Source organism: Nicotiana sylvestris, chromosome 4 (genome assembly GCF_000393655.2).
Source record: "Nicotiana sylvestris chromosome 4, ASM39365v2, whole genome shotgun sequence".
NCBI classification, from domain to species: domain Eukaryota; kingdom Viridiplantae; phylum Streptophyta; class Magnoliopsida; order Solanales; family Solanaceae; genus Nicotiana; species Nicotiana sylvestris.
Window position 1 is genome coordinate 28,561,672 of NC_091060.1, and position 19,644 is coordinate 28,581,315.

General features: G+C 38.4%; 1 protein-coding gene across 1 annotated transcript; it reads left to right on the forward strand.

The window, feature by feature from the left end:
- Positions 1 to 2,191: 2,191 nt before the first annotated feature.
- On the forward strand, positions 2,192 to 4,113 carry LOC104248235 (uncharacterized). The gene is made up of 2 exons (XM_070171858.1): positions 2,192 to 2,486; positions 3,342 to 4,113. Exons 1-2 carry the CDS (start codon positions 2,283 to 2,285, stop codon positions 3,981 to 3,983), a joined length of 846 nt encoding a protein of 281 aa, XP_070027959.1. The 5' UTR covers positions 2,192 to 2,282; the 3' UTR covers positions 3,984 to 4,113.
- Positions 4,114 to 19,644: the final 15,531 nt, after the last annotated feature.

A 19,644-nucleotide genomic window follows, 5' to 3' on the forward strand; every position in this document is an offset into this window, starting at 1 on the left:
GTAGGAATTGAAAACTTTTTGGTAGAGAGTGATTTCCCCTTTAATTGGCTTTATAGGAGTGGTTTCAGGCTAGTCAACAACAACAACAACAATAACAAGCCCAACTTAATCCCATACATGGGTGAGGTATGGGAAGGATAATATGTATGCAGCCTTATTCCTATCCTATAAAAATAAAGAGACGTTTCCGATAAACCCTAAAAAATAGTACTAATACTGTTTCCAACCACACACCTTTTTTTGGAGTCCTATTACCCCCTCAACATTTTCAAAGTGGACTTGTTGCCACCTTAAATGAGGAGAAATTAAAAAATATCCAGATTTACAAGTGGTCATTCAAAACTAGCCACAGTTTCAAAAGTAATCGAAATTTAGCCATTTTTCATGTAAAGATAAATTTGAAAGAAAATACTGTTCAAAATCCAAAAAAATACTCCAGTATAATATATTGGAACTCATATACTGGAGTTCTAGTATAATATACTGGTCCAGCATAATATACTGGAGATTGGAGCACCGGTGCTCCAATATCAAGTATATTATACTGGAACTTTCCGCGTGTTGGAGTTCCAGCATAGTATGCTGGAATTCATATACAAGTGCACCGATCTCCAGTATCTTATGCTGGAACTTTCCGTGTTGCAGCAAATTAGTGGCTATTTTCAATGACTTTGCAAACACTGACTATTTTTGAATGATCAGTTGACGTGGTAATGTGTGCATTTCACTTGTTTTGAGAGAATGAGAAGCCAAAATTATTTACTAGTATTTTCTGTTCTTTTATTTTTCCAAATTTTTGTCTTTTATTTCTTTTTTTCTCCCCTCGGATAACAAAGCCACTATTGAAAGGCGTGTTGAGCTCCATTTACAGCATCATTCCTTTGAAAAATTATTTTTTAACTTTAGATAGGTACTTTTCCCTCAATTTTAATGAGTTTATTCTTATCTTTGTATTAGAAAAAAATAAATTTAAATTTAATTATGTACAAGTGTCATATTTTTATTGGATATTATACTTAATTAATTATGACAAAACCTTAATCTAAATTTTTTTTATCGAAAATATAGTCTGTTTCTTAAAAATTCGGCAGCAACGACAACAAAAATATTTTCATAACCAAAATCAAAATCGGAAAATTAAAATTTTGGTCTTCATTGTTATCATAGTGTTGCTACTAGGGCTATGTATAATTTGGGAAATACCGAATTACCGTAAAACTGAAAGTTTTAGTATTTGGTATTCGATATTTGGTATTTGGTTTAAGTTTTTAAAAAAAAATTGGTATTAGGAAAGATATTTAGTATCTATAAAAATAATACCGAAATAACGATACCGTACCGAAATATATAATAAGTTACACAATACACATTATTGATTATAACATAATACTTTTCTTTGGTATGCATGTTTAGGGTGTTTCTTCTCGTGTGTTGAATTGCATTTGTTGGATTAGTCCTTGTTGTATTCTCTAACTTGAGCAATTAGCTTTAAGCAAGTAACAAGACATTTTTAATGAATATAAGTATTCCTTTATATACATTTTTTTCTCTCTATACGTTGATACTTGCTTGTTTTGGATAAAAAATTTGTCAATGGTCATATGAGCGTAGAACGTTTTTATTTTTATATTTGTGAGTACTTTAATTAAGAAAATTACAGTCTATAACTTTATGCACTAGCTAATATTGAAAACAAACAAACCGAAGTTACTATACTGAATAAACCAAATTGAAAGGAGAAAAGCAGAAACATACCGAATATAATTAGGTACGGTACTGGTAATAGCATATTAAGAAACCGAATACTAAAAATATCGGACCAAAATATCTAAATACCATACTGTACGAACCGACGAACACCCCTAATTTCTACTAATCATGAAAGAATAAATAATAAATCAAAATATGAAACATAATGAGAGGGGAAAAAAGGAATAACAAAATGTACACATGGCATGCGATTGTATTTCACCTCCCAACAAAACATGGTCATGACATTTTAAAGAAATATTTATTCCATTTTAAAATAGTTTAGATGGGTAATAAAACTCCATAAAGAAAATGTGTGTTGTTGGAACTTCCATGATAGGCCAGCAATACTTATGCCTTTCCCTAATCCTCTAAGGAATACATTGAATATGGGAAAGTTCCACCCATCTAATTAATCTCCGCATGAAGTAGTATTGGTCAAACCTATACTACTTCACCAGTCAAATGCAAAAAGCAACACGGAACACCATGTATCTTTTTCCTACAAGTGCTTTATCTCTATAAACGAAGCAATGGTTTCAGATCTTCATTATAAGAGAGAGACAAAAAAGAGGAGACTAAATAGAATGGCAAAATTGTTTATTAAGCAGGCACAACAGTACTCAAAGGGCAGGCCAAGTTACCCGGAAGAATTGTTCAATTTCATAGCTTCAAAAACCCCTTGTCATGACCTTGTTTGGGATGTTGGCACTGGTAGTGGCCAGGCTGCTCAATCTGTAAGTCTCTCTAATTCCTTTCATGTCTTCATCCCCACACCCACCCTCGTGTAAATCTGCTAAAATTCCTTGCAGTCGGAATTTCGTTAAAGATATTTTAGATTTAATATATATGTACATAGAAAGTAATAGCATATGACCTATATAATATATAATATAATAACAACAACAAACCCAGTATAATCCCACAGCTAAAATCTGGTGAGGATAAATAATATGCGGACCTTACCTCTACACTGTATTTAGGAATGTTGTTTCTAATAGACAATCACGAGAAGCCTATATAATAGTATAATCTGAATATAATTTTTGGGCGAAGGTTATTCAACTAGACACCCTTCCATGGTTGTCGCTCTGCCGCTGTAATATATAGTCGCATAGAAAAAGGTAGAGACCTCTTTTTCTTAGAGAATGACACAATGGTTTTTCTCTTTTTCTAAATAGGCTAAGGGTGCCACCCTTCCATGGTTGTAGCTCCGCTCCTGTCTATTTAGAGAATTGACTAAACTGATAATTAGTTGCATAACAAAGAGTAGAGACCTCTGTTTCTTAGAGAATGGCACAATGTCTTTGTTTATCTTTTTCCAAATAGGCCTTGTGGGAAAACAAGAAATCTAGCATTTTTAACTTTTCACTGAAACAAGATTGTTAGAGTTCTTTATTATGAGTACCTAATCTTTAGCAGCCATTTTACATTTCTAGACAGTTACAGGCACATAATACTACAATAAGAAGCATATATTTCCCCTGTTAAATTATGATATCCTAAAGAAAGAGTTCAAAAATAAGCATCCTTTAGTGTTCCAGCATAACTACTTGTTGTCCTAAATGCTCTTAAATTATTGTTTCTTTCAGTTAGCTAAGCTCTACAAGAATGTAATAGCCACAGACACAAGTCCAAAGCAGCTTGAATTTGCAGTAAAGGTCCCTAATGTTCAATATATATGTACCTCTCCCAAGATGTCAATGGCCGAAATCGAAACCAAAATAGGAACAGAGTCAAGTGTAGATTTAGTAACAATTGCTCAAGCAATGCATTGGTTTGATCTTCCAACTTTTTATCAACAAGTGAAATGGTTACTCAAGAAACCAAATGGAGTAATAGCAGCCTGGTGTTACACTGTGCCAGAAGTAAACAATTCAGTGGATCCAATTTTTGAGAAATTTTACACAGTTGATGCTGGACCATATTGGGAATCTCCGAGAAAATTAGTGGATGAAAAGTATAAAACTATTGACTTCCCATTTGAGCCTGTAAGTGGTTGTGATCACAATGGACCATTTGAGTTCAAGATTGAGAAAGTGATGGACTTGAATTCTTATTTCACATACTTGAAGTCATGGTCAGCTTATCAAACTGCAAAAGAAAAGGGTGTTGAGCTCTTGACTGATGATGTTGTTGAAATATTCACAAGTGTTTGGAATGAAGATGGAGAGAGTCAGAAAACTGTGTCTTTCCCAATTTACTTGAGGATTGGCAAAGTTGGAAATTTGTAATAAAAGTGAAATCAGTATTATTAGTTTCTCAATTTGTTGATTAGGGAATTTAGAATCTGCAGTTGATCATCATTTGTACTTTCTGCTGGTTGTTTTCTAATAAAGTGTTTTAGTGCAATTAAAAAATCTACATGTATTTCTCAGCTAACGTATAAGAATTGATGTTACAGGATGGAGTTATCTTAGCTCAGGAGATGGATGATATTGTTTCATCAAGATTGCTACTCCTACAAACTGTTCTATATTATCTTAGCTCAAGAGATGGATGATAAAGTCACGGCCGGTGAGCGGGGGTTAGTTGGACACCCTTCACCAGAAAATTATACTATGTCTTTAGGATCTGTCGCGACCCAAAACTTAACCTTTCGTAATGGCGCCTATCATGGTACTAGGCAAGCCGATTGCTCAAACATTACCAACACATCCAAATTTAAAGTATACTACAACAAGTTTAAATAAGTGAATATCATAAAACGGGATAGAATATCATAACTCAATACAAATGTTTTTCCCAAAACCAGCGTGTCACTGAGTACATGAGTATCTAAATGTCTCTATATACTGTAACGGAGACTGCGAAGTGAGAATATGCAATGATGAATGCGACTGAGTAGATGACAACAATTAACCAAACCACTCAACAACAAAGATCGACCACTGTGGGTCCCAATAGTACCAGCTTACAGCCTAAACATGTTTTCTAGAATAAATTACAACTCAAGTGCTCTATCATATTGAGTACATTAATAATGTCCGGATAAGATAGCTACATAGTTCCATAAAATCGACTAGATCACAATACTACGGTGCAATCCCACACACCCGTCACCTAGCATGTGCGTCACCTCAACACCAATCACATAACACATAAATCGAGATTTCATACCCTCACAACCAAGTTTAGAAGTGTTACCTCAAACTGTGCAAACCTCTACTCCAACAAGACCTTGCCTCGCAAAACAGCCTCCGAATGCCCCGAATCTTGCCACAAAAAATTCAATACAATCAACACGAGCTAAAAGAATCAATTCCAAAAGAAAATACTAAGTTCTTAATCAAAAATCAAAAAGTCAACTCAAAAGTCAACCCTTGGGCCCACGTCTCGGAATCCAATAAAAGTAGCAAAATTCGGAAGCCCATTCGACCACGAGTCCAACCATACCAAATTTACCAAATTTTGATACAAAAACACGACTCAAATCCACAAATTAAACTCTCCAAATCCCTAGCCTCAAACTCCCAAATTCCACCACAAAAACCCAAAACTAGGTGTGAAATTCAATGGGGAAACAAGATTATTGAATAAAAATGATCACGAGTGACTTACCTCAAGAAACCTGTTGCGACCAAATACACTCACGCAAGTATACGTGATCGTCAAGTAATAGAATAGTGCGTAGAGTATCGTTCCCTCGAATACTTATGATTAACTTTTAACTGATTCAAACTCAAACAACTTATCGAATCAAGAGATTTCACACAAAATATATAAGTGACTAATTTACTACCTAAAACTATCAAGTAGTGAAATAAATCAAAATCAACCACAACACTTAAGCAATTTCGGATAACAATTAGTAGGAGAGGATATTCCAGGGTCACAGATTAGCTAACAATCATGTTGCGTTCTTCGCTTAAAATTACTAATTGATTTATCTGGAATATTGATTGACAGAGTTGATATTACTCATCGGAATTTGTCGAGTTCTTACTCGCCTATTCAAGCTAACTTAATGCCTATATGTCTATGGAATTAAGATTAATAAGAATGCATTTACACTTCCTATATTTCAACCAAGCAAGACAATTAGGTATATTTCTATCCTAATTGCGAATCCGTTCCCTGATGCCCGGGTTCAAGGACCTGCTCTATTTAATTCTATATGCAATCTAGAATTCCTACTTTCGATTTCAACTCTAGATTCGTAGATAGTATTTCACTCTTAGCTACTCAACAAAATAATTAAAAATATAATTAAATAAATAATCCAATATGATAAAATCAAATTCGTCAATGTAAACTTCAAACATCAACATTCATGTGGTACCCATGACCTTAGAACAATAGGGTTCTTAGCCACTCATGTTCATACAATCATCAAAAATAATATTTTTAAAAAATAAAATTAATGAATACTAGAAGAAACATGGAAGAATTGATCAAATCAGTGCTCCCGAGTATTTCGTACTTTTGTTTCTCTCTCAAAGTCATGTCCTCCCCCTCAAAATAGGTTTAGGTTGGCTTTTATATGAGTTGGGGGTGTCTTAGCGAAATAACCGATTCTTAGTCGAATTAGGACGTGTTTGCACGTTGAGCATCTAGGGCAGCGTGGGGCGCTGTCCCTAGCGCTCAACTTCTCACGCGTTTTGTAAAGTGCACCATAGGCAGCGCCCCACGCTTTCTGTGGCTATCAAATTTACACTTTTGCCTTTTCTTCCCATTTTCGCTTCAATTCGCGCACTTTCGTCCCAAATTGCATCCGAATGATTACTACATATAGAAATACCACAAATTAGCACAAAACATTATATTATGCATCTCAAATCTATGAGACATGAGCAAAATGTGAGGCAATATACATCAAAATACGCATGCATTAAGCCAAATATCAAAACCCTTCGAAATCCTCTCAAAAATCGCCATGGACCGATTTTGCAAAGTCCAAAATGAGAAAAATCACGAAGCCCTCGAATTTAACATTCTGCGCAGTGCTTTCACTTCTGTGGATCATTTAACCGCACATGCGGTTCCTCTTCTGCGGTAATTCCTCCGCTTCTACAGACCTGCCTCACCAAGACCCCTTTTGCTTTTGCAATGCTTCCTCCGCATCTATGAACTCACAGGTGCGGAATTTCCCTTCGCACTAGCGCAACTCCCACAGTTGGCCAATCTCCGCTTCTGCTCCCAATGCGCCGCAGCAGGTGCGAAAAATAACCTCGCACATGCGACTACCACTACCCACTTCCTTCCTGGCTGCTTTTGCGATCCCCTGCTCGCTTCGATGAGCTCACACCTGCAATTAAAACTCCGCAGGTGCGATCGCACATGACCTTGTGCACTTCAGCAGTTTTTAAATTCTGATATTTGATTCGTTAACCATCCGAACTCCACCCGAGGCCCCCGGAACCTCAACCAAACACACCAACAAGTCCTAAAATACGATACGAACTTAGTGGAGCCCTCAAATCACATCAAATAACATAAAAAATATGAATTGCATCCCAATTCAAGCCTAATGAAAACTAAGGAATTCCAACTTCTACAATGGATACCGAAACCTATCAAATCAAGTCTAATTGACCTCAAATTTTGCACACATGTCATAAATGACTCAACGGACCTACTCCAACTCCAAGAACCATAATCCGAGCCTGGTAACGACAAAGTCAACTCTCGGTCAAACTTCTAAATTTCCAACTTTCGCCATTTCAAGCCTAAATCAATTACGGACCTCCAAACCATCCGGACACACTCCTAAGTCCAAAACCACCCAACGGGGCAATCGAAACCATCAAAACTCTATTCCAAAGTCATTTACATACAAGTCAACATCTGGTCAACCTTTTCAACTTGATCTTCCAACCTTGAAACTAAGTGTCTCATCGTATTCCGAAACATCCTAGGAACCGAATCAACTACCCCCGATAAGTCAGATAACAAAAATTAAGCATAAAATGAGTAGTGAATGGGGGAACGGGGCTACAACACTCAAAACAACTAGTCGGATCGTTACATCCTCCCTCCATTAAACAAACATTCATCCTCAAACGGGTCTAGAAACGCACCTGGAGTCTCAAATAGGCATGGATATCTGCTCCATATCTTTCGCTCGGTCTCCCAAATAGCCTCCTCAACTGGCTGACCTATCCACTAGACTTTCACTGAAGCTATGTCTTTTGACCTTAACTTTCGAACCTGTCGATCGAAAATGGCTATTGACTACACATCATAAGTCAAATCACCATCCAATTGAACCGTGCTAAAAACAAAAACATGAGACGGATCGCCGACATACTTTTAGAGCATAGAAACATGAAATCCCAGATGAACATTTGACAGACTAGGCGACAAGGCAAACTTGTAAGCCACCTCCCCAATCCTCTAAAACACCTCAAATGGCCCAATATACACCAGCACACTAGAGATGTAAACTTCGTTCCCCGATATAAAATGATGGGCACAACACATCGTGAAGGCGAACAATCTCGCTAATGTAGATCTCAGCGAACCGCTCTGAAGAATAAGTAGTCCCCACTGAAATGAAGTGCGAGGACTTGGTCAACCGATCCACAATCACCCAAATAGCATCAAACTTCCTCGAAGTCCGTGGGATCCTAACTATAAAATCCATGGTGATACGCTCCCATTTCCACTCCGGAATATCAATCCTCTGAAGCAATCCGCCCGGTCTTTGATGCTCATACTTCACTTGCTGATAATTTAGGCACCAAGCTACAAACCCCACTATATGATTCTTCATCCTCCTCCACCAATATTGCTGCCTCAACTCCTCGTACATCTTTGCGACACCCGAATGAATGAAATACCGCAAACTGTGGGCCTCCTCAAGAATCAACTCACGTAGCCCATCTATATTAGACACACAAATCCGATCCTACATCCTCAACACCGGATCATCCCAAATAGTAACATTCTGGGAATCACCATACTGAACCATGTCTTTAAGGACAAGCAAATGTGGATCATCATACTGGCGCTCTCTGATGCGATCATATAAGGAAGACTGAGAAACCACACAAGCTAGAACCCAACTTGGCTCCGAAATATCTAATCTCACGAGCTGGTTGGCCAAGGCTTGAACATCAATTGCAAACGGTCTCTCACGAAAAGGAATAAATGCAAGGCTACCCATCCTCACCGCCTTACTACTCAAGGCACCGGCTACCACATTGACCTTCCCGGGATGATACAGAATGGTAAAATCATAGTCCCTTAGGAGCTCCAACAATCTCCACTGCCTCAAATTTAGATCCTTTTGTTCGAACAAGTGTTGGAGACTCCGATGATCTGTAAATAACTCACAATACATACCATAGAGATAATGCCTCCAAATCTTCAATGCATGAACGATGGCTGCCAACTCCAAATCATGAATAGGGTAGTACTTCTCTGTCACGACCCAACCGATGGGCCATGACGGGTGCCCGAGTCCTGCTTGTCAAACACCCCTAAGCATGCGTCTAAGATATAAACCTGAATAATATCTACTAAATTACGAGAATAACATACATGAAGGAAACCTACCCAAAAGGCATATGTACATATACATGTGGAATACATGGGGCGAGCCGACAAGGCTGCTATAGGCAACTACATATCCAAAACTGGAAGCCGGCAAGGCCACAAACTATCCAACTATACATACTATCTACAGACCTCTAATAGAAATACAACTGTACAAAGACGGGACTGAGCCACGTCATACCTATATATATATATATATATACAACCATATCGTACCAAAATCAAAAGCAGCTCTAGATCAAGTGGAGCACACCAACTCTCGCTGATCAAGGATCCTAAGAAGGGGGGCCGTCGACTTGCCTACCTGCGGGCTTGAAACAAAGGTCCCCGGAAATAGGGCCTCAGTACGAATAATGTACTGAGTATGTAAGACATAAAAATTAGTACATAAGAGATATAGATGAAACATGGAATAAAGAAATCCATCTGTAAGTCTGAATAACTTAGTAAATTCTGAAACATGTACAACGTCATGCACGTGCATATAAATGTCGTGTCATGCATAGGTATAGGTGTACATAACATTGTCAAGCCTTTGAGGGTATCCTATCATATTGTCTTGGCCACTATGGGCAACATCATCAACATATACCAACTGATCAGGTAGTGATGCGTATATAATGCCGTAAACTTATCCCATATCCCATATACATACACATACATATAAATATGCGTTATAAGCCATCTGGTCATGAGTCAATGTACATGTATAAATGAATGAAATGTATGAAAATATGTTAATAATCTCAACATTCCCTTCGGATAAACTTTATCAATTGCGTATTATTCTAAGACCCACGAACAGAAGATATAATATATGTTATATGGGGAATCAAGAACATAGACACCCCTAGTATTTCTATGAATAGAGTCGTTTATGAAAACTACGCATTTTCTCGTTTCTTTTTGTATCATTTGGATCATGCCAAAAAGAAAGAAGGAGTAGCCTTAACATACCCGGAGTAGGGAAAAACCCGTATAATATTCTTAGAAAAGGTTGCACCGTACTCCTTTAGAACCGCAAAATTTTTACGTTGTTAAGATTCTAATAGTTCTCGTTGGATTTTGGTTGAAAGACGTTTGTTGAAAGCTTTGTGAAAATAGCTAACGTTCTGGTTGTGTCTTTGTAGGAACTTAAATTGTAAGAATTGCTGACAGAACGTTATAAAGTGTTGAATTCAATATATGAACGTTCTGATATGAAGTCTCTTTATTTAAAGTGTACTTAGCACATTACTTTACAAGTTTTGTATTCAAATTATGAAGTGTCTCTTAATTAGTATTTTAGGTTGCCACCTAATGAAAATTGGCTAAGAGTAATAGCTTTATAATGTAGCTAGTTGCCACGTTTTGCCCCGGGTAGTCTTATCTCTTAATTTATTAATTAATTAGGTAATGTCCCGTTACCCGATAATTAACCAATTACCCGTATAATTAAGAATTATTTTAAATTACTTAAAATACTATTTATTTTAATATACTTTATACATCATACTATCACAATCATATGGTACCTTGTATGGTATTAGTCCGTAAATATCGGATATTATAGCTCGAACTGTATTTTATTCCAAATCGACAACCTTCAATGAAACTCATTTTCTTTAATTCGTGTATCATTTACCCTTCATGGCACTTACTTATCGCTTGTTATAAATAGCATAAATACGTTAACCTCAAGATAATCTCATCCTCGAGTCTATGTCAATTAATTGAAGACGAAACTTTAATGTACGAAAACGCGAGATGTAACATTCTTCCTCCCTTAGAAATATTCGTCCTCGAATGTTTAACTCCCCAGGATCTATATAAATTTGGCAGTGTCGCCTTTGTAACAACACTACTACCAACTCTTCCTGTAGAAACTCAATAATTCAACTCCACGTAGGACCATAATCATTAATAACGAAAATGGCCTCACATAACCAATGATAATAACTAACACAAGAATCCATACACGTACCTTAAGGTTATGACGTCTCAGTCGGACCCTTCTCTGGAGGAGGAAATATGTAAGGATATCTAGACTTCATGTCTTCCTCGCCCTCCTAAGTCATTTCTTCCACATTGTTGTTTCTCCAAAGTACTTTCATTGAAGCTATATTTTTAGTTCTCAATCTCCGAACCTGTCTGTCTAGTATAGCAATGGGAGTTTCTTCATATGATAGCTTCTCTGTGACCTGAACGTCATCAACTGACACGATTCTAGAAGGATCTCCGATACATTTACGGAGCATAGACACATGAAAGACTGGATGTACGGATTCCATGTCCGAAGGCAAGTCCAACTCATATGCTACCTAACCTACCTTGCGTATGACCCTATATGGTCCAATGTACCGAGGGCTAAGTTTTCCCTTCCTACGAACCTCATGACACCTTTCATCGGTGATACCTTTAGGAATACCCAGTCGTCAACATGAAACTCCAAGTCTCGCCGTCAATTATCCGCATAAGACTTCTAATGGCTTTGAGCTACTAATAGCTTTTCCTGTATGAGCTTAATTTTTTCGATTGCCTGTTGTACCAATTCTGGTCTTACTAACGTAGTATCCCAACATCGAACCACCCTATATGCGACCTACACTTTCGTCTGTAAAGAGCTTCGTATGGAGCCATTTGAATACTTGAATGGTAGCTATTATTATATGCGAACTCAATAAGCAACAGATGATCATCCCAGCTACCTTTGAAGTCTATCACACAAGATCGTAACATATCCTCAAGTGTTTGAATAGTACGCTCAGCCCGTCCGTCTGTCTAGGGATGAAATGCTGTACTAAGACTTACTTGAGTCCCCAATCCCCTTTGAAGGACCTCTAGAAGTTATCTATAAATTGAGCTCCTCTATCCGAGATAATAGATATAGAGACACCATGCAGTCGTACAATCTCTTTAATATAAAGCCTTGCATAATCCTCTGTGGAATATGTCATCCTAACGGGCAGAAAATGTGTTGACTTTGTAAGCCTATCAACAATCACACATATCAAATCGAACTTATGCTGGGTACGTGGTAAGCCTACGATGAAATCCATATTGATTACTTCCCATTTCCTAGTCAGAATCCCCATAGCCTGCAATAATCCACCGAGTTTTTGATGCTCAATCTAACCTACTGATAGTTAGGACACTGAGCATCAAACTCCGCTATATCCTTTTTCATTCCGTCCCACCAATATACTTCTCTGATATCATGATACATCTTTGTCGCTCCTAGATGGATAGAATAACGAGAATAGTAAGTTTCTCCCATAACCTGCCGACGCAGCCCTGCAACATTAGGGACACATAATCATACTCGATATTTGAGGACCCTATTTTTTGTAATTTCAAATGGTGTCTTCTCCATCTGAGGGGTGGTATCCATATAACCAACTAACACGTGATCCTCGTATTGGCGTTCATTTACTTCAGTTACTAAAGAGGATGTTGCTGTATCCTGAATAGTAAGTCCAATATCATCTGAGTCCAGTAACCGAACTCCAAGACTAGATAACTGATGAATCTCATGGGCTATTCCCCTCTTTTCTAGCTGTAAATATGACAGGCTACCCATAGATCTATGGCTGAGGGCGTTGGCTACTACATTTGTTTTCCCCGGACGGTATGAAATATCAATGTCATAGCCTTTAAGTAGTTCCAACCATCTCATTTGACGTAAATTCAATTCCTTTTGCTTAAAGATATACTGGAGACTCTTATGCTCCATCTCTATATCAACATGAATGCCATACAAGTAGTGCCTCCACATCTTTAGTGCATGAATCACCGCGGCTAACTCTAAATCGTGGTCGGATAGTTCTTCTCGTGCTTTCTTAGTTGTCTAGAAGCATAAGCTACAACCTAACCATACTGCATCAGCACACAACCCAATCCAACGCCTGAAGCCTCACAATAGATAACGTAACCATTGGCCCCTTCTGTGAGCATTAGAACCGGTGCTGAAGTTAATCTGTCTTTTAATGCCTGGAAACTTTATTTGCAAGCATCAGTGCATTGAAACTTTGCTCCCTCCTGAGTCAATTTTGTCAAAGGTGCTGAAAGGGAAGAAAATCCCTCTACAAATCTCCTATAATTGCTTGTCAAACCGAGAAAGCTATGAACCTCCGTCGGTGTTGTGGGTCTAGGCCAAGTCTTTACTGCCTCAATCTTTTTTATATCCACCCGGATGCCTTCACCTAAAATAATATGCCCAAGGAAAGCTACAGAGTTCATCCAGAACTCACATTTAGAGAATTTTGCATACAACTTCCCTTTTTGTAGAACTCTGAGCATAGTACATAAATGATCTGCATGGTCAGCCTCTGAACGAGAATACACCAATATATCGTCGATAAATTGTCACAACCCAAACCATGTGCTACGATGGGTGCCCGAGTCCTACCTATCAAACACCCTAAGCATGCGTCTAAGATATAAATCTGAATAATATCTGCTGAATTACGAGAATAATGTACATGAAGGAAATCTGCCCAAAAAGGGATACATACATATACGTGCAACATACGTAGGGCGAGCCAACAAGGCTGCCATAGACAAGTATACATCGCAAAACTTGAAGCCGGCAAGGCCATATACTATCCAACTAGACATACTGTCTACACACTTCTAATAGAAACATAACTGTAGAAAGACGGGACTGAGCCACGTCATACCCATATATATACAAACGTATCGTACCAAAATCAAAAGCAGCTTAGGATCAAGTGGAGCATGCCAACTCTCACTAATCAGGGATCCTAAGAAGGGGGACCGTCAGCTTGCCTACCTGCACTTGCGGGTATGAAACGCAGGCCCCATGAAATAGGGCATCAGTACAAACAATGTAATGAGTATGTAAGGCATGAAAATTAGTACGTAAAAGACATAGATGAAACATGGAATAAAGAAACATATCTTTAAATCTGAATAACTTTGTAAATTCTGAAACATTTATAATACCAGGCACATGCGTATAAATTTTGTGCCATGCATAGGTATGAGTGTACATAATATCATCAAGCCACTGAGGGCATCCCATCATATTGTCTTGGCCACTGTGGGCAACATCATCAACATATACCAACTGATCAGGTGGTGGTGCGTATATAACACCATAACCTTTTACCATATCCCATATACATATATTTACATATATACGCGTGTATAACGCCATCTGGTCATGAGTCAATGCACATGTATAAATGAGTGAAATGCATGAAAAATACGTAATAATCTCAATATTCCTTCCGGATAACCTTTTTCAACTGCGTATTATTCTGAGACCCATGAACAAAAGATAATAATAATTCTCATACGGAATCAAGAATATAGACACCCCTAGTATTTCTATGAATAGAGTAATTTATGGAAACTATACATTTGCTCGTTTCTTCTGTATAATTTGGACCATGCCAAAAGAAAGAAGGGGTGACCTTAACATACCTGGAATAGGGAAAACTCCGTATAATATTCCGTTGGAAAGCCTTCATTGATTGAACTTAAAACTCAAAAAAATCGCATTAAGATTCTACTTTTTGAAATCCTTGGACGAAACTTTGCCTTTGATTCTTCAAAATTTTAGAACGAAATTGTTCTGACTTTATGAAGCTTTTTTGGAATGAAAATTAGCTTCTGCTTCTAACGTTTCCTTTGTACTATGAAAATTATCTTCTGATCTCTAATGTATTTGAATTAGGAAATGCTAAATGTCTCTTGCTTTTCTGGATTTAGGGACATTAGTCTCCTTGTCCAAATGAATGGAACAAAACATATGAATGGAACAAATAGATCTTTGCTTATTAAATTTCAATTAAGCTTAGGTAGCTACCTACTCCAACGTGACCATGAGTCATTGTTTGGAAAGTGGTTGGCTGCCACGTTTCTTTTGAGATAATTAATAATTTTTATCCATTTATAATTAGTTAACTGGGTAATGTTCCGTTATCCGGTAATTAACTAATTACCCGTATAATTTAAAAATTACCACAAATTACTTAAAATTCTACTTATTTTTGTATATATTTTATACATTATACTATCGTGGTCATATGGTACCTTGCATGGTACTAGTTCATAATTATCGGGTATTATCGTTCGACCTGTATTTTATCCCAAATTGGCCACTTTCAACGAAACTCGTTTTCTTTAATTCGTGTATCATTTATCCTTCATGACACTTATTTAACACTTATTATAAATAGTGTAAATACGTTAACCTCAAGATAATCTCATCCCCGAGTCTACGTCAGTTAACTGAAGATGAAACTTTAACGTACGAAAACGTGAGATGTAACATCCTTCCCTCCTTAGAAACATTCGTCCTCGAATGTTTAACTCTCCTGGATCTATGTAACCTTGGTAGAGTCACCTTTGTAACAATACTACTACCAACTCTTCCTGTAGAAACTTAATAATTCAATGCCACATAGGACCACAATCCTTAATAACGACAATGGCCTCACACGGCCAACGACAATAACTGACACCAGAGTTCATACACATACCTTAAGGTTATGACATCTCAGTCGGACCCTTCTCTGGAGGAGGAAAAATGTAGGGATATCTAGACTTTATGTCTTCCTCGGCCTCCCAAGTCATCTCTTCCACATTGTTGTTTCTCCAAAGTACTTTTATGGAGGCTACCTCTTTATTCCGTAGCTTGCAGATTTGTCGGTCTAGGATGACAATTGAAATTTCCTTGTATGACAATTCCTCTATAATCTGTACATCATACGTGGACACCACTCGGGTAGGATCGCCAATGCACTTCCATAACATAGATACGTGAAAAATCGGATGGACTGACTCCAATTCCGAGGGCAATTCTAACTCCCGAGCTACTTGGCCCACTCTTTGAATGATCTTATAAGGCCCAATATACCGTGGGCTAAGTTTGCATTTCTTGCAAAAACTTATCACACCATTCATAGGTGACACCTTTAAAAATACCCAGTCATCAACCCCGAACTCTAAATCTCATCGCCGCACGTCAGAGTCTGACTTTTGATGACTCTGAGTTGTCAACAGTCGATCCTGGATAAGCTTTACTTTTTCTATGGCTTGCTGAACAAGGTCTAGCCCATGTAACCCAGATTCTCCAACATCGAACCACCCTATAGGCGACCTACACTTCCGTCCGTAAAGAATTTCTTATGGAGCCATCTGAATCCTGGAATGGTAACTATTATTATATGTGAACTCAATAAGCTGCAGATGATCATCCCAGCTACCTTTGAAGTCTATTACACAAGCTCGTAACATATCCTCTAGTGTCTGAATAATACGCTCAGCGTGTCCGTCCGTCTGGGGATAAAATGCTATGCTAAGACTTACTTGAGTCCCCAATCATTTTTGGAAGGACCTCCAGAAGTTAGCTGTAAATTGAGCTCCTCTATTCGAGATAATAGATACAGGGACACATGAAGTCATTCTATCTCCTTAATATAAAGCCTTGCATAATCCTCTGAGGAATATGTAGTTCTAACGGGAAGAAAATGGGCTGACTTTGTAAGCCTATCAACAACCACCCATATCGAATCGAACTTGCTTTGGGTACGAGGTAAACCTATGATGAAGTCCATATTGATTACTTCCCATTTCCAAGTCGGAATCTCCATAGCTTGTAATAACCCACCGGGTTTTTGATGCTCAATCTTAACATGCTGACAGTTAGGACACTGAGCAACAAACTCCTCTATATCCTTTTTCATTTCGTCCCAACAATATACTTCCCTGATATCATGATACATCTTTGTTGCTCTTGGATGGATAAAATAACGAGAATAGTGAGTTTCTGCCATAACCTGCCGACGTAGCCCTGCAACATTAGGGACACATAATTGCCCTCGATATTAGAGGACCCCATCATTTGTAATTTCAAACAGTGTCTTCTCCTTCTGAAGGGTGGTTTCCCTATAATGAACTAACACAGGATCCTCGTACTGGCATTCCTTTACTTTAGTTACTAAAGAGGATGTTACCGTATCCTGAATAGTAATTCCAATATCACCTGAGTCCAGTAACCAAACACCAAGACTAGCTAGCTGATGAACCTCATGGGCTATTCCCCTGTTTTCTAGCTATAAATACAACAAGCTACCCATAGATCTGCAGCTGAGGGAATCGGCTACTGCGTTCACCTTCCTCGGATGGTATAAAATATCAACGTCATAGTCTTTAAGTAGTTCCAACCATCTCCTTTGACGTAGATTCAATTCCTTTTACTTGAAGATGTACTGGAGGCACTTATGATTTGTATAGATATCAACATGAATGCCATACAAGTAGCTCTAAATCGTGGGTCGGGTAGTTCTTCTCGTGCTTTCTTAGTTGTCTAGAAGCATAAGCCACAACCTTACCATGCTGCATAAGCACACAACCCAACCCAACACCTGAAGCATCACAATAGATAACGTAACCATCGGTCCCTTCTGGAAATGTTAGAACCGGTGCTGAAGTTAATCTGTCCTTTATGACCTAGAAACTCCATTCGCAAGTATCAGTCCATTGAAACTTTGCTCCCTTCTGAGTCAACTTTGTCAAAGGTGCTGAAAGGGAAGAAAATCCCTCTACAAATCTCCTGTAATTACCTTCCAAACCGAGAAAGCTACGAACCTCCGCCAGTGTTGTGGGTCTAGGCCAAGTCTTTACTTCCTCAATCTTTTGTGTATCCACCTGGATGCCTTCACCCGAAATGATATGCCCAAGGAAACCTACAGAGTTTAACCAGAATTCACATTTAGAGAATTTTGCATACAACTTCCCTTTTTGTATAGTTCTGAGCACAATACGTGAATGATCTGCAAGTTCATCCTCTGAACAAAAATACACCAATATATCGTCGATAAATACAGTTATGAACAGATCTAAAAAGGTCCTAAACACATAGTTCATCAAATCCATGAATATTGTTGGGGCATTGGTCAAACCGAACGACATAACATGAAACTCAAAGTGCCCGTATCTGGTTATAAATGCTATCTTCGGAATATCTTCCTCCTTAACCCTTACCTGATGGTACCTGGACCTCAAGTCTATTTTTGAAAACACTTGGCACCTTGCAACTAATCAAATAAATCGTCAATCCTTGGGAGCGGGTATTATTCTTGATCGTCACCTTATTCAACTATTTATAATCAATACACATCCGTGAGGAACCATCTTTCTTCCTCACAAATAACACAGGTGCCACTCACGGTGATGTACTAGGTCTGATAAAGCCTTTTTCAAGCAAATCCTTTAGTTGTTCTTTGAACTCTTTTAGCTCTGTGGGGGCCATTCTATAGGGAAAATAGATATTGGGTGAGTATTTGGAAGTAGGTAAATAGCAAACTCAATTTCTCGCTTTGGCGGAGGACCCGAAAGTTGATCGGGAAAAACATCAGGAAACACATAAACTACTGGGATGGACTGAATGGTTGGTGACTCCACTTCCACATCCTGAACCCAAACTAAGTGATAAATACAACCCTTCCTGATTATCTTCCTTGCCTTGAGATAGGAAATGAATCTTCCTCTCGGGGATGCCGTATTACCTTTCCACTCCAAAATAGGCTCCCCTGAAAATTGAAATCGGACTATCTTTGATCTATAATCAACGTTGTCATGACAAGAAGACAACCAATCCATACCCATTATAACATCAAATTCTACCATATCTAACTCAATTAAGTCTGCTACGTTAGATCGACCATGAACTACTATTAAACAACCCCTTGCTTAGCTATCACTGAGTCCCCAATAGGTGTAGAAACCTCAAAAGGTTTAACTAATTCAGGTTTTATTTCAAACTTACTAGCAACCAACGGAGTAACGTATGATAAGGTGGAACCTGTGTTAATCACTGCATATATATCATATAAGGAGACTGATAATATACCTGTAACAACATTATGCGATGACTCCTGGGACTGTCGTCCTGCCAACGCATAAATACGGTTTTGAGGGTTGCTCAAGCTAGATGCTCCGCCCCTGCCTCTACGACGAATCATTGGTGTTTATGGACACTACCCAGGGGGTGTACTGATGATGACGAACCAGCTACAAATCCCGCTGGCTGAGCTATGCTTGCATCACTTCTCATCGGAGAATCCCTCATAACGTGGCCCGGATAACCAGAAGTATAACAAACACCTAATCCCATACGGCACTGCCCGATATGCTGCTTACCACATTGAGCACATCGTGGCAAGGGTGGCCTCATCTGATTTGACTCATCCCTATATTGAGAACCTGAGACCCTAAAATTCTGACCAGACCCTAAATATGAGGAACAATCAAATATTTTACCGCCAAGCTGAGGGGGCGTGCTAGATGATGACTGGGCTGGATACCTCGGGTACTGCTGCCTCTGACCACCTCGAAACTCACCAAATGGACCCGAAGACCTCGCCCTCTTATTCTGGGCTCTAT

Bases quoted from the DNA above. Each gene is read 5' to 3' on its own strand.
- LOC104248235 (XM_070171858.1), top strand. From the start codon at position 2,283: ATGGTTTCAGATCTTCATTATAAGAGAGAGACAAAAAAGAGGAGACTA. The intron at 2,487-3,341 runs GTAAGTCTCTCT...TGTTTCTTTCAG, and splicing joins GTGGCCAGGCTGCTCAATCT to TTAGCTAAGCTCTACAAGAA.